Below are 12571 nucleotides of genomic sequence, written 5' to 3'. Positions count from 1 at the left end.
CTATAAAAGTTATTCAAATGAAACAACCTAGAAAGATTTGACTGCTAACAGCTCACAGATGTATGCAGCCTGTGATGAGGGGTCCCAAGTAGACATTGCCTTGTCGGGGGCTTATCAAGCCAAACAATGGCTGGGAACTACTGCTGTGGACATTTTTCCCATCCATATTGGCCACAAAGTGATCCTTTCCTACTTTGAGTCCAGTGTAAGAGATGGGGACAAAATCTGCAGACCTCGTTCTGTGCAATAGGGTATTTACCAAAAGCTAATATGAGACTGGCAGTGAGTTGGGCTTTTTAAAAGCTCACTGTGTTACTAACAAAGGGAATTTCATACTAAAAAAAGACTACCTTTGGAAGTAGTAGTAAGTAAACAGATTAACTTTTACAAAATGAAAACTGGATTTTGTCCCCCATTTCGTACATTGTTCTCACAAGAAAAGAGTCTCCACGTGGCAAGTATGGAGAAGAGTAGTCAATACAACAACTAATAGCTATTTCCACATACAAATTGGCATGTGAGTATTATATCAGGATAGACCTGTAAAAAAACAACAACTACGCCTGTCTTTCAAGATTAGCCTTTCCTGTGGACTGTCTACAGTCGCCATCAGTGCAGGGAACAAAATGAGAGTGTAACATCAGGGGTGGATGAGAAAAATGTACCTATGGTCACACTGTCATCCCTTTATCTCATTTTTGGACACCAGAAAAGCAAGGCAGGACGAGAGAAAAGCACAAAATGTTAACATTTTATTTACAAAGTTTTTTTTTTGTCATACAGAAAGTAAAAATGTAGCTACAACCTTGATTTGTGCAACAGGCGGCCACACTAAAAATCATGGCTCGCTGGTTGCACAGCTGCTATAGCAATAATTTTATTGGGAAAAATAGGGAACAGAAAAAAAAAATAAAATAAAGACAAAAAATGAGAAATAATAAACCCAACAACAAAAAATAATTCAACAAAATATTAAAAGCACAGACCCAAAACTAGATACCAGTCCCAAAGTCCTCACACGGGAATACATAAAGAGGGATCGACAGTGAAATTGTGGAATGCTGAGTGCTGGGCTGCCTGAGAACCTCGGGGGCCGTGGGGTGGGTGAGGTGGAGGGTGTTTGGTGGCTCTCAGTTCCATGGGAGGGGGGGGAGAAAAAAAGGGGAGGGCAGCTCCCCTTGGCCCACCCATCCGGTACAGTCTTGCCCCATAAAAAGAGCTCAGAGCTGGGGGGGGGGTAGACGTGGATTACAAAGGCGGTGCGAGTTATAGGAGGGCGGACGTTCGGGTTTGTGGGGGAGGAAGGGTAACTCGGTAGGCTCTCGTTTTCAGTTTTGCTCTTAATCGTCGTCTTCATCGTCGTCGTCATCGTCCTCGTCCTCTGGGTCTCGCTTTCTCTTCTCTCCTTTGCCAGTTTCTGCTTCTGGGGACAAAGAGGAAATCATGCGTCATGTGGCGTATCAGGTGCGAAGAACGCAAAACCTAGCACAACAGCGAATATAAAGGGAATATTTCGTCTGCAGACACCAGAACTACGACTGGTCTCGTAGTTTCGTACTTTAGTCGTGCAGGAATCGCATTACGGAGGATTTTTACATTCTACATACAATATAATGTTTGTGTGTTACATATTTTACATATACCCAGGCTTATTTACACGTATTTAGTGTTAACTATTAAAAAACAACTTAAATATTTCAGCATTATAAACTAGTGTGATCCTAAGGAGTGTGGGGAAGTGTTTAAGAATGGTCTACTATGTTTTGCTGTCCCTACATGTTATAATGTTACAAGATTAGGAGCTCAAAATAAACAGTGTCAGATATGCATCTTCAGTAGTGACATTTTTCAGGATTTAGCCGGCCCTTCTCAAACTCACACCTGTTAGTTTTCTTTCATCCTCTGATTCACATTCTTATACAGTTTTTACTTGTAGCAGATATATAGTGCATAGTGTCTTATATTAGTTATATTATGAAAAGTGTGTAATGGGTAATCATTGAGGCAGCCGCTTGATAAGGCCCTGTGAACTTTTTGGACTCCCTCTGCACAGAGCTTCGTCTGTAGACAGAATCCAGAGTATGTGTCGTATTATTACTGATACCAAGTTTTATTAGTCATTATCAAATCCACGGCACCCATATAAAATATATGTACTCAATGTTCTATGCACAATTTTACTCACAACTTTATTCAAATCTGTAGCTTATGTACAAATAAATATAAAATCTGAAGGACCTTGTGCCCACTAGGCCACCCTGCTTTCCCACTAATAGCCAAACTGCTTTGTTTCCAACTGCAGATTAACTCTATTTGACTACTGACCTTTGCCCACACACACACCACACTTTAATAACAGGCAATATATGACACTGTGTACTGCGTAGAATCATTTTGCATACTCACTTTTAATAGTTATGAGTACACACAAATGGAAATAAATGAACCACTTGTGTGGAATTCATAGAAAGATTTTGGACTTAAATCTTAGGCAGCATCGGCCTCGTGGAGAGTTGTAATAGGAAGAGAGATCAAGGTAGTGTTGAGACAAAGTTATAGTTTGAACTATGTTAAGGTCTGGATTTTGATGCCTTTTTTTGATAGGTGAAAGGGTGTGTTCAAACAAAAGGTAATGCCACATACCGTCATCATCTTCATCCTCATCCTCATCCTCATCCTCGACTTCCCCATCCTGACCGAAATCTTCCTCCTTGGTAAACAAAAATTCACGTTAAAAACAGACACAACACAATAATTATCCTATCAAGCTTTTTTTTGTGTGTGTGTGTGTGTTACCTCATCTTCTCCGCTGACCTCATCATCATCCTCTTCTCCTTCTACCTCCTCTTCATCTTCCTCATCATCCTCTTCCTCGTCAAAGTCCTCCTCCTCTCCATCCTCGTCTTCCTCCTCCTCTCCCTCTGTAACCACAAACAAAGTGGAGTCATGCTGTGACCAAAGTCCAACACTTAACGACACCGTTACACCAGGAACCGGAAGAACTTCTTACCTTCATCTTCATCATCATCTACGCCCTCTCCGTCCACCTCTCCGTCAGAGTCAGAGGCTTCCCTGTCCTCCATGTCATAGCCATCCAGGTAGGTGAGCTGGGGCAGCAGCTTGAACACGCTCTCTCTGTAGTCATTCAGGTTTGTCACTTCACAGTTGAACAGGTCCAAACTCTTCAGGTTATCCAGCTTTTTCTGTTGATCAAACGCTGTGATTAGAAACTGCTGCTGAACTGCTGAGTTAAGGACACTTACATGCCAATGTGTGTATTCTGTGCATAACGTTGGGCGATATGTACTATAAAGTACAGTTTATACAGAGTTGATTGTCCCTCTAATATATCTGGTTGTATTGGGATTTAGATTTAGAAGAGGTTTCCATCAATGTGCTGGGAACTTTATGGATTACACAAAAAATACTTTTGCATCTTGTTATTTTATCAATAAAGCTCAAATTTCTCAGCCTCAAATGTCTGGAAAATCTACTAGATCATAAAATACAATGCAATTGTTTGCACCCTTAACTAGAAGAATGCTGAATCCGTTTTTCTCCTATACACTGAATGTCCAATAATTATTTGAAATATAAGTGGTTATTAAATACACGTGCTATTGATAAGGAGGCTATCCTCAGTATATAACTGAGTGTAACAACAAATAGTTAGAATATGAACATCCAAATACAGAAAAGTAGTGCTGAAATTATAAATGTTTATATATTGTTTGTACGGTGTGGGTTGAGTACAACTGCTAATGTACTGTAATCACATTTACATTATAATTAATACAGCTGTGTACATAACAAGATTTAGTATAAATATTCAAAGTGCTTTGTCCACTTAGAAAAACATTTTGCATTAACATGAGATAAAAACAACAAAAAAGCACAATGTCGGCACCAACCTCAGACTACGTATCCACATTGTGTAGGCATGCAGATGGATGTGTGTGTGTGTGGTGGGTGCATACGTGTGGTGAATGCATACCAATGGTTCCAATGTGCTGATGTCTTTCAATTTGTTGCCACTCAGATTTAGATGTGTGAGGTTGGGTAGTTTCTCTGCTAAAACATCAAGGCCGCCGCTGATTCTGTTGTCACTCAACTCCAGCTGAAAGATGATAGAAGGATGTATTAATTTAGCTGATAACTCATCACAATTCAGACACATTTTACATGCAGGTACGACAGTGAAACATCACGCTTTACCTTTTTGAGTTTTCCTAATTTAGGCAGGTTGGAAACTGAGATTAAGCCAACGTTTATCAAACTGAGGAACTCCAGGTTGACAAACTCAGCCGTGAGGCCTTCGATTTTTCCTTCAACTGATCGACAATTGTCAAGGACAAGTTCTCGTACCTGAAATATAGAAAAAAGTATATAATATCACGTTAAAATAAACTTCACGTTAACTGTTTTATGCATTTAGTCAATCTATACTTACTACTGACCCATTATTAAAATGTAATCTAAAACTCATCAAATTTACAATAATATTGTCACAAAGTATCTTCTCTAAAAACAAAACAATGTGATTTCTGTAAGCTAAATCATTAAGAAAACAAGCTGGCAAACAATACAACCATAATGTGTTTTAATAGGGGATGTTGTTGTTGTTGTTGTTGTTACTTTGTGTAAAATAACTTAAAAAAAAAAAAAAGCATTTTAGAGTTGCTGTAAAATATTAGAAAAACAAGTCTGAAGGCGGAGTTAGTTTGAGGCAGTTAAAGCTAACACTGGTTGCGCAATTCAGCGTTGGACTAAAACGTTGCAAAAAAAGTTGTTGTCAACCGTCAAAGATCACGACTTCTCAAGTTAAAAACCCCCGAAATGGACACTGTGTCTCCGCCTAAAAACACTTGGAGTCACCGTGTGCTTCATGTATCCCCGGCACGACGGTGAATGAATTGATTTCTATAGAAACGAGGAAGAACCAACGCGGTAGCTTCCCATGGCCTGGCTGATGCAGTCACTAATGACAAATGCAATGATTTTTTGGTGTGCTAGCTCGCTACAGGCTAGCCATTGCCCCCTTTTAAACGCTGCCGTGCGGTAGAGGAGCAGCTACAGAGGTCTGTCTGCCCGCCATTAGCCAACCCAACAGCAACGGAAAGGATTGCGAATACACCCTTAGTAAATCCGCCGTTACAAACCAGCTTTCATTTGGGGCGAAGGGTGGAATCCGATGCGTTTGTCGTTCGAGCGCACGCACCGTTATGCTGCGAGTGTTGTCACAGGGCACTCCAACAGTTTTCAGGTCGAAGGAAAACTACATTGAGAACGGAAATTTAGTAAAAAAACACAAGATGGAGACAGTTCCTGTTCTCCCAGAGCTTCAAAGACGACAGAAGTGACAACTGGCGATTCTGAAGATAGCAGTATGCCGCGCTGAACACTTCGATGGCACACAAAACGTGTGTTTTATGAAGCTAGTAATGGTATCCTGGACTTACACGTTATTGTAGAGTTTGTATTTTTTTAGTCGATGTTCTTGGTTTTTTTATTCCTGCATGAGTCCGAGAGGAAGACCCGACCGGTCGAGTGTTTGGCTTGCCCACGCATCAAGCGAGGTGCACCGGATCTCCGATGTCATTCAAGCAGGCTGGCTCGGTTAAATGGAGCCGCTTCTTTTAGGCCAAAACAACATTTTGATACTCTCAGTAGTTTCCGTGAGAACAAAACAACAGTGTCAAGTTTGATTTTTATTTGATGACACGGAGAGAAAAGAACCCGAGTTGTTTTTGATGTTTCTCAGAGTGTAACAGGCTTGGATATATTTTGTGTCTTCGAGCGACCAACAAAAAAAAAAGAAAAAAAAAGTGTACTATGGTAAAAAAAAAAAAAAAAAAGGGGGTAGCGAAGGGGGTAATATGGCGGGAACAAAAATACTAAGTTAGGTGGGCTGCTGTTGTCTGAATGACTGACTCTGAACCATCTGATGACCAGATTTCATTAAATAAGTATGCAATGTTTAGACGAGCAGATTCACCGATATGAAAGGGCAACGTAGCTGCTACACAAGTGTGCAAGCTATTTTTTTAAGGGGGAATTAAACCCGCTGCACACTCCCTTTTTAAAAACTTATACAGGCTTTAAAGCCCCTTTTTAAGGATTTTACAGAATAGTTGGCTATTTGATGTGTGTGTGGTGGCTTTAAAAGGTGAACTGGTTAAGAGTAACACAGGCTTTCTTTTTGTTGTAATGGTCAAGCTATGGATGACTCGTGAATCAAGTGACTGTTTTTTTTTTTTTTGTTGTCGCTGCTGAATCTGACCATTTGATATTAACTACAGACATTTAACTCGTTTAACTTAACGTGTAACCAACATTTAATATTTATTTATTTTTTAAAATATTTTCTATTTTATTGCACGATCGCCTCGGGAGTTGTAAAGAGCATTTGTAACGATAATAATAATAATATATTTTATTTATAAAAAAAAAAAAAAAAAAAAAAAAGCCCCCCCATTTTAGCAGTTATGCTAGCAGCAAACATGGCTTCCAAGGTCTGTATAAAATATACCACTCTGTGAATGCGGCGCAAGGGGGGACATTTCCTAATATATCCGCGTAAAAAGAAGTTTACTAATTGTGCTACAACGGTGGAGTCGAGCTGAATCGTGTGTGCACCACTGACCGAGGAGGCTGCGAAACGGTTAAAGCACTGCAATAATGCCAGCAAGCTGAGGAATCGCCGTTTCAAAGTAACGATTGAATATAGCTTTTCTCGTCTCGTTGCCCCTGTACGCCCAAATCCACAACAGTATAAAAGGATTAAGCTTGTTGTGTTGCGAGTGTTTTCCGCCCTATTATAAACGAGAAACATAATCTAAAGCCCATGTGGTCACCATTACGTTAGCCACACAGGTCACTCGCAAAGCAAAAAAAAAAAAAAAAAGTAGCAAGCTGGCTAACAAGGCTAGCCAGAAAACTAAGGGTTGGTTTTAAAAAAGCACGACTCACATCAGACGGTGTCCTGTTTCTTAGCTCCAAGTGGATCCTCTTTTTCATGTCCATCGTGCCCTATGAAAGTTAAACTTTTCTCTCTTGGGTTTTGGTGGGATCTTCAGTCCAAAGGCAGAGATGCCCTAATGGAGGGAGAATATAGGACTGTATAATGAACTGAGCCAAACGCTAAGTTAGTCGGAGAGAGGAGAAACCATGGAGGGAAACGGGACTGAAACAAAATATATGCTCAACAGCGCCATCTGCGTTCAGAGCCGCCCATCGCCTCCACAAAGGCATTGCAGTCACAAAACATGACGCTGCCCCGAAACAGTGCTATGGTGCAATTTATTTCTGCAAAGGAAACTACTGTACTGTGTGTGAAGTGGAGACAAGAGGCTTTTTGTCTATATAAAATCACTTTTTATTAAACGAAGGAGTGCAGAATACATGTGTACAGTGTACTCAAAACTGCATTCAACCAATTAGACGTCGTTAAAGTAGGTCATACGGTGAGCTTTGTTTATCTGCTTAACTTAATAAAGTTTCATAGCTTTTAAAGCGTGCTCCACGTGCTGTATTAAACTTTATGTTGTTATTGTTTTCATTTTCGGCGTGTAAGAAAGGTAAACTATGTAAAATCATCGGGAAACATCATGTTTTGAATGTTACTCAAACCTGTTGCCCACCAAAGCTGAAAAAAACAACTGCTTTGTTAGATTAAATTGTGTGATGAAGTTGTAAACGCTGGTGACAATTTAAACAATTTCCATCAATAAACTGCAAAATGGATAAATTGTGTTTGTACTTTTTTTTTGGTTCATAAATGCCAGATTCCTTTAACCCAAGAAAGGAGGGTGTGTTTGTTTTGCAGTAAAGAGAGCATTGTATATACATATGGAGAGTAAGGCACCCCCTCTAACACAACCCCCCCTTTACTTCCTGAGACGCCACAGCCCTCAAGAAGAAGTCTACTGAGAATGAATTGTTGATTTTTTTTTAAATTAAGAATATAAATCAATTATATTTGGGATTTTTGTCAAATTATATGTATATTTGTTTATGTCTAGTCTGTAAGATTTAACACAAATTACTTAACGCTGTATAACCACTGTTCAGTGCACATTATCCAAATAATCTATCTTTTCTCTGGTGCAAGTTGCCCATACAGAGCATATATGCATATAATGTTATTAAAATCAGTGTTTGGTAGTTGAAAAGGCACACCAGAAGATGGCAGTGTAATATCTACTCTGACATTCCTCAAACTTGAGTTTCATTGTGCAACAGTAGGGGTGTGTGAATGAGTGGCAGGCTTTTCTACTTCTGGCTCTAACAGTAATGCAGATAATTGTCGGTCATTTGGGAAGACGTGTGTGTCTGACTTTTAACCAGCTGTTAGAGTTGAACTGTGTGCAGCATTGATAGGAGGAGGTGCTGCTGATTGTCTTAAATATTCAAAGTAGTTTTGGGATGTGTGGTTATGTGTGTGTCTGTTTTTGTTTAGATTTAACATAAGGAGGTTATAATACTCTGCACTGTCTGTCCTTGCAAGGGCATATTTTCCACAGCAACCTGTTGGCATCAATAAAATCTTATCGATAAAGAAAATACTGCATGAACTCAGACAGTAATTTAGATTACAGTTCTCTTACCACAATCTTAGGGAAAAGTGTGTGAATTGCAAGAAGCTCCTTCAGTGCAGACGTGAGTGAATTTAACCAAGAGACCTTAAACATTTCCTCTACGGTGCCGAAGGCAATTGGCAGTTGAGTGTTATTTACTCTACGCTGGACAGCTTCTTTCTCTGAATGGCTCAAACACACACATCAGGGCTCCATGTGCTGTGAGAAGATTGAGAACACACCCCAACTGCGCAGCTCCCCATCTGTGAGATAAGATGGGTATGCCCCAGCCAAAGACAGGATTTCTTGCTTCATCTAATAGCTTTTCAACATAGTAGTCTCACCCAGAGCGCTCATTAACACATTCGATCTATTTAGGGGGGAAAAAAAGACAGATTTTAGCATTAATAAAAATGTGTTTATTAGTATTGAGTATTATTCATGCAGAAAGCAACATGTAGTGCTTTGGAATATTGACTTATTTAAATTCAGAACTTAATTTAACTCTTTAGCTATTTTGTACCCTCCATCAATATCAGGCAATTTAGACACTGAATAATTGTCTAAATTCAGTCAAAATATACTTTTACCATTGTTTAGCAACCGCAGCCTTTTTAGCTTTACTATCAACTGCTTGCTGATGGTATTGCATACAAAAACAGAAGACTCCTCTTTTATTTTCCAGTATTTTCATTAGTTTAATTAAACCAGCATTTAACACATTCTCTTTATTTTATTTTTTAGTCTAATAAGCCTACTTCTATATGTATTTCCTCCTATACCATATTCATATTTTATCACACACTGCCCACACACAACTTGCTCCAGTCTCTTTTTTTTCTATGTGACTGCTGTGCCAACTCCTCCAGCTTTACAAATATGATAAGACCAAAGCTGCAAGAACTCTTCCAGCATATGGTAATGGTTAACCAGATAATTCATTTAGGGGTGGGAATAGAAAACAGTCAGAAGTTATTCTGTCTTCTTTTCTGTGTGTTTGCCCGCCGTCAATGAGTTGCATTCATTCATAGGACTCAGAATGGAGGAGACATTGCAACAAGAGAAACAAGAGTCGGAATATAAAAATCCCAACGAGGATCAAGGTTAACTTTTTTACATTTCTTCATCTCTTCTTTTGAAATGACTTACTTAAACACTTCCACTCTAGAAAGTTGAGTGAGGTAGTTATTCATGTGCATACAGTGTAGAGTCTTAAGGTCAACTCAGACCAACATTTAAGCTGCGTTACTGCAAATAGGAGACAAGTTTAGTCCATCTGTGTAATTGTATTTTAAAGCTCAGAGTGAAAAAAAACATGTCTGTCTATAAACCACATCTTTATATGCTATCAGTTGCTCACACTTGTCATGTGTAAAAATGCTGCTCTGCATATCTTGTGATTTTATACCGCCTTTGTTAGACTGGTTTCTCTGAATGGGTTTTTTGTCTTATAGGTGGGATCCGTCGTCGATTGAGGGACAGGGATCTTCTCAGGAAGAGAAAGGCTGAAGCCGAAGAGAAGGAAACTAACCAGTGGGTCTTTGGGTAAATTTATAGAAAAGCACAGTTAATGTTGCAGTTTTAGCATTTACAGCTATGTTTACTTAAGTTATCATCAGATTAAATGTTTTGATGCAATGGAGAGTAAATCTGAGCATCAGTTAGGAAGGTTTAGTGGGGTTTTATTCACAAAACTTGTATTATAAAACACTGTACTTCACAATGTGACAACATTATCAGCTGCTTATCACTCCTCTGCTTTATATTGAATGTGGAGCAAGAGGAAACCAAAGGTTGCTCTGGTGTTTCTATTGACGCCCCAGATCCAGGTCAAGGACTTTGTACTATTAGCTTTGCAAAAGTATCACAAAGAGCTTATACCAACGTCCACTGTTGAGGTTGATTACAATTGTTGTACTGTATTTCAGGGTGGAAAGCCAGAGGAAAAGACCGAGGGCTGAGGACAGGAGCGGTGCAAAGAAGAAAGGGAGGCCCAGAAAGACTGAACCCAAACCGGAGGTATCTGCCATTCAGCAAGAGGCAGCACCGCCTCAGGAAGGTCCTGCAGTAGTCGTGGTGCCTGAACCCACTGAGGTCATCCTAGATCAAACAGCAAGTTCTCTATCACCCCTACTTGCTGTGGAATCAAAACCAGCATCTGTCCTTGCTGCCCCATCTCCTCTGCCACTGTTTGGCTCCATCAGGAGCCCAGTCTTTGCTCCTACTCTGACTCCTCCAGCTCCAGCCCTTTTTTCACCTTCAGTTCCTGCCCAAGCTCCCGCCAAAGATCTAGATACGGCTCCAGTCCCCGTCCAAGATTTGGCTCCAGCTCCAGATGCTGCTCCAGTCACCACCTCTGATCCAGCTGCAGCTCCTTCTGCAGCTCCCCCCCAGGTGGATCCCTTCTACATAGGGTCACAAGGCAGTAAAGCCCTTGACCAGGTCTTGATTGAGGACTTGGGCCCAGATGAGGAGCAAGATACCCCTGTACCTCAAGACAAAAGAGCTGATGAAGGTAATAAAGAGGAAATTTAGACTTCTAGAAGAATGACCTGCCTGGTTGAAGGTCTTAAAACTAATTGTATCCTATCTGTGTGTTTTTTTCTAGATTTGAGTGGGACACCGTTGATCAACGTACCTGAACAAAACAAAATGTTCTCAGTTCCCACCTTCCCACAGCCGCCTCCTCCACAAGAATACTTCCCAGGAAACTCATTCTAATTTTCTAAAACACACATTTCAGATACTGCCTCAGTTCAGAACACGCAAGCCAGACTTCATCTTTTTTGGTCACAGTTTGTATCTGACTATTGTTTTGGTTAGTGTGCAGCCTGTTGAGGTTGAAGAGAATAAACATGTTGAGCATATGCATCGCTTATTTGCCAAATGTATGAATTCAAACCTGTATGCTTATTTATTCTGGTTTATGCTTCACGGCGAAGCTCATGAATTTTATTTTGTATTTTGCATTTAGTAAACAGCAAATTTTGCCTGCTTTTATCTAAAAGTAAATGATAAATCACTGGTAATTATGTATTTGTAGTTGTGGATTTATTCGATTGAATTTTGTAAAAGTTGTTTTTCACTTAATAAATTAACCAGCTTACAATCATCTGACTGTGGTCATTATTATCTGCGTCATTCATAGACACAGATTTCCTTCAAATTAGTTAATAGATTTGTATCCCTCTATTTACTGTGTTACAAAATGTAACCGTCAGTAGTAGTAACTATGGCCAAATGTTACTCAGATTATGTAAATACAACACATTTATTGCACTCTAACTGATAAGTATATAAAACTCTAACAATAGACCATTTTTAATGTTCTGGTCATTGAAATTAAAAAGTACCAGTCATTATTCCTTCCAGTGAACAGATTATCTGCATACTTGTATTTAATCTATGCCTTGTTTGTTGCCTGTGGTACACCTGGCTCTACATTGTTTGCCCACTCTTATTGTGCCGGTTGTACTTTCCTTAATATTATATATACAGAGTTGGAAGACATGTATATATACATATATACCACAATGTAAAATTATCCCATTACAACAAAAAGTCCTGAATTCAAATGAGTAATATCAGCAAAATGTTTTTCAAAATCTGTATCAAATATAAAAAGTGCTTCTACAGCAGAATGGTCACAGTCAGTGTAATGTTATTATACATTATATTATTAGATTATGCACTAGCAGGTAACAGTGAAAAACAACCCAGTAAAAGACTTACATTCAAAACTGTACTTGTAAGTTTTATCACCAATAATTTACTTAAGTGGCAAAGGTAAATGTACTCATTCTGCAGAAGTGGTCCCTGTCAGTGTTTTACTATTATAAGATGTTTTTGGATTAATATTACTTGTGTGTCAATGTGTATGTTGAATTTCACTGCTGTATATACTGTTGGGTAGTTTAATCAAATATGTTCGTAGTGTCACTGTCCTGTTAGAACCACGTTTATTTCTCAACCAATAAAGGAACATGTAATCCATC

General features: G+C 39.3%; 2 protein-coding genes and 1 long non-coding RNA gene across 7 annotated transcripts; 2 read left to right on the top strand and 1 right to left on the bottom strand.

The window, feature by feature from the left end:
- Positions 1–738: 738 nt before the first annotated feature.
- Positions 739–7273, bottom strand: anp32b (acidic (leucine-rich) nuclear phosphoprotein 32 family, member B). Of its 4 annotated transcripts, none has more exons than XM_035660334.1 (7): positions 6970–7273; positions 4216–4365; positions 3995–4117; positions 3011–3203; positions 2797–2921; positions 2644–2710; positions 739–1423 (listed from the first exon to the last, which is right to left on the bottom strand). In XM_035660334.1, exons 1-7 carry the CDS (start codon positions 7021–7023, stop codon positions 1341–1343), a joined length of 795 nt encoding a protein of 264 aa, XP_035516227.1. In that variant the 5' UTR covers positions 7024–7273; the 3' UTR covers positions 739–1340. The 4 variants fall into 4 exon arrangements, with proteins under 4 accessions (XP_035516227.1, XP_035516228.1, XP_035516229.1 ...); XM_035660335.1 differs by having other exon boundaries at positions 739–1420; XM_035660336.1 differs by lacking the exon at positions 6970–7273 and adding an exon at positions 4451–5138.
- Positions 1338–3011, top strand: LOC118327111. Its single transcript, XR_004796670.1, has 3 exons — positions 1338–1464; positions 2605–2714; positions 2882–3011. It is a non-coding gene; the product is annotated as an uncharacterized LOC118327111 (long non-coding RNA).
- Positions 7274–9516: 2243 nt separating the features above from the next.
- Positions 9517–11688, top strand: hemgn (hemogen). 2 transcript variants are annotated; one of them, XM_035660960.1, is made up of 4 exons: positions 9517–9679; positions 10031–10109; positions 10505–11091; positions 11185–11688. In XM_035660960.1, the coding sequence occupies exons 1-4, from the start codon at positions 9616–9618 to the stop codon at positions 11295–11297; spliced, it is 843 nt and encodes a 280-aa protein (XP_035516853.1). In that variant the 5' UTR covers positions 9517–9615; the 3' UTR covers positions 11298–11688. The 2 variants fall into 2 exon arrangements, with proteins under 2 accessions (XP_035516853.1, XP_035516852.1); XM_035660959.1 differs by having other exon boundaries at positions 10031–10121.
- The last annotated feature ends 883 nt before the right edge of the window (positions 11689–12571 follow it).

The sequence above is a fragment of the Morone saxatilis genome, unplaced genomic scaffold (genome assembly GCF_004916995.1).
Source record: "Morone saxatilis isolate NCDOM2014 unplaced genomic scaffold, NCSU_SB_2.0 Contig17, whole genome shotgun sequence".
NCBI classification, from domain to species: Eukaryota; Metazoa; Chordata; class Actinopteri; family Moronidae; genus Morone; species Morone saxatilis.
Note: the sequence above shows the minus strand (reverse complement) of the source record. Positions and strands in the feature narration are given on the sequence as shown.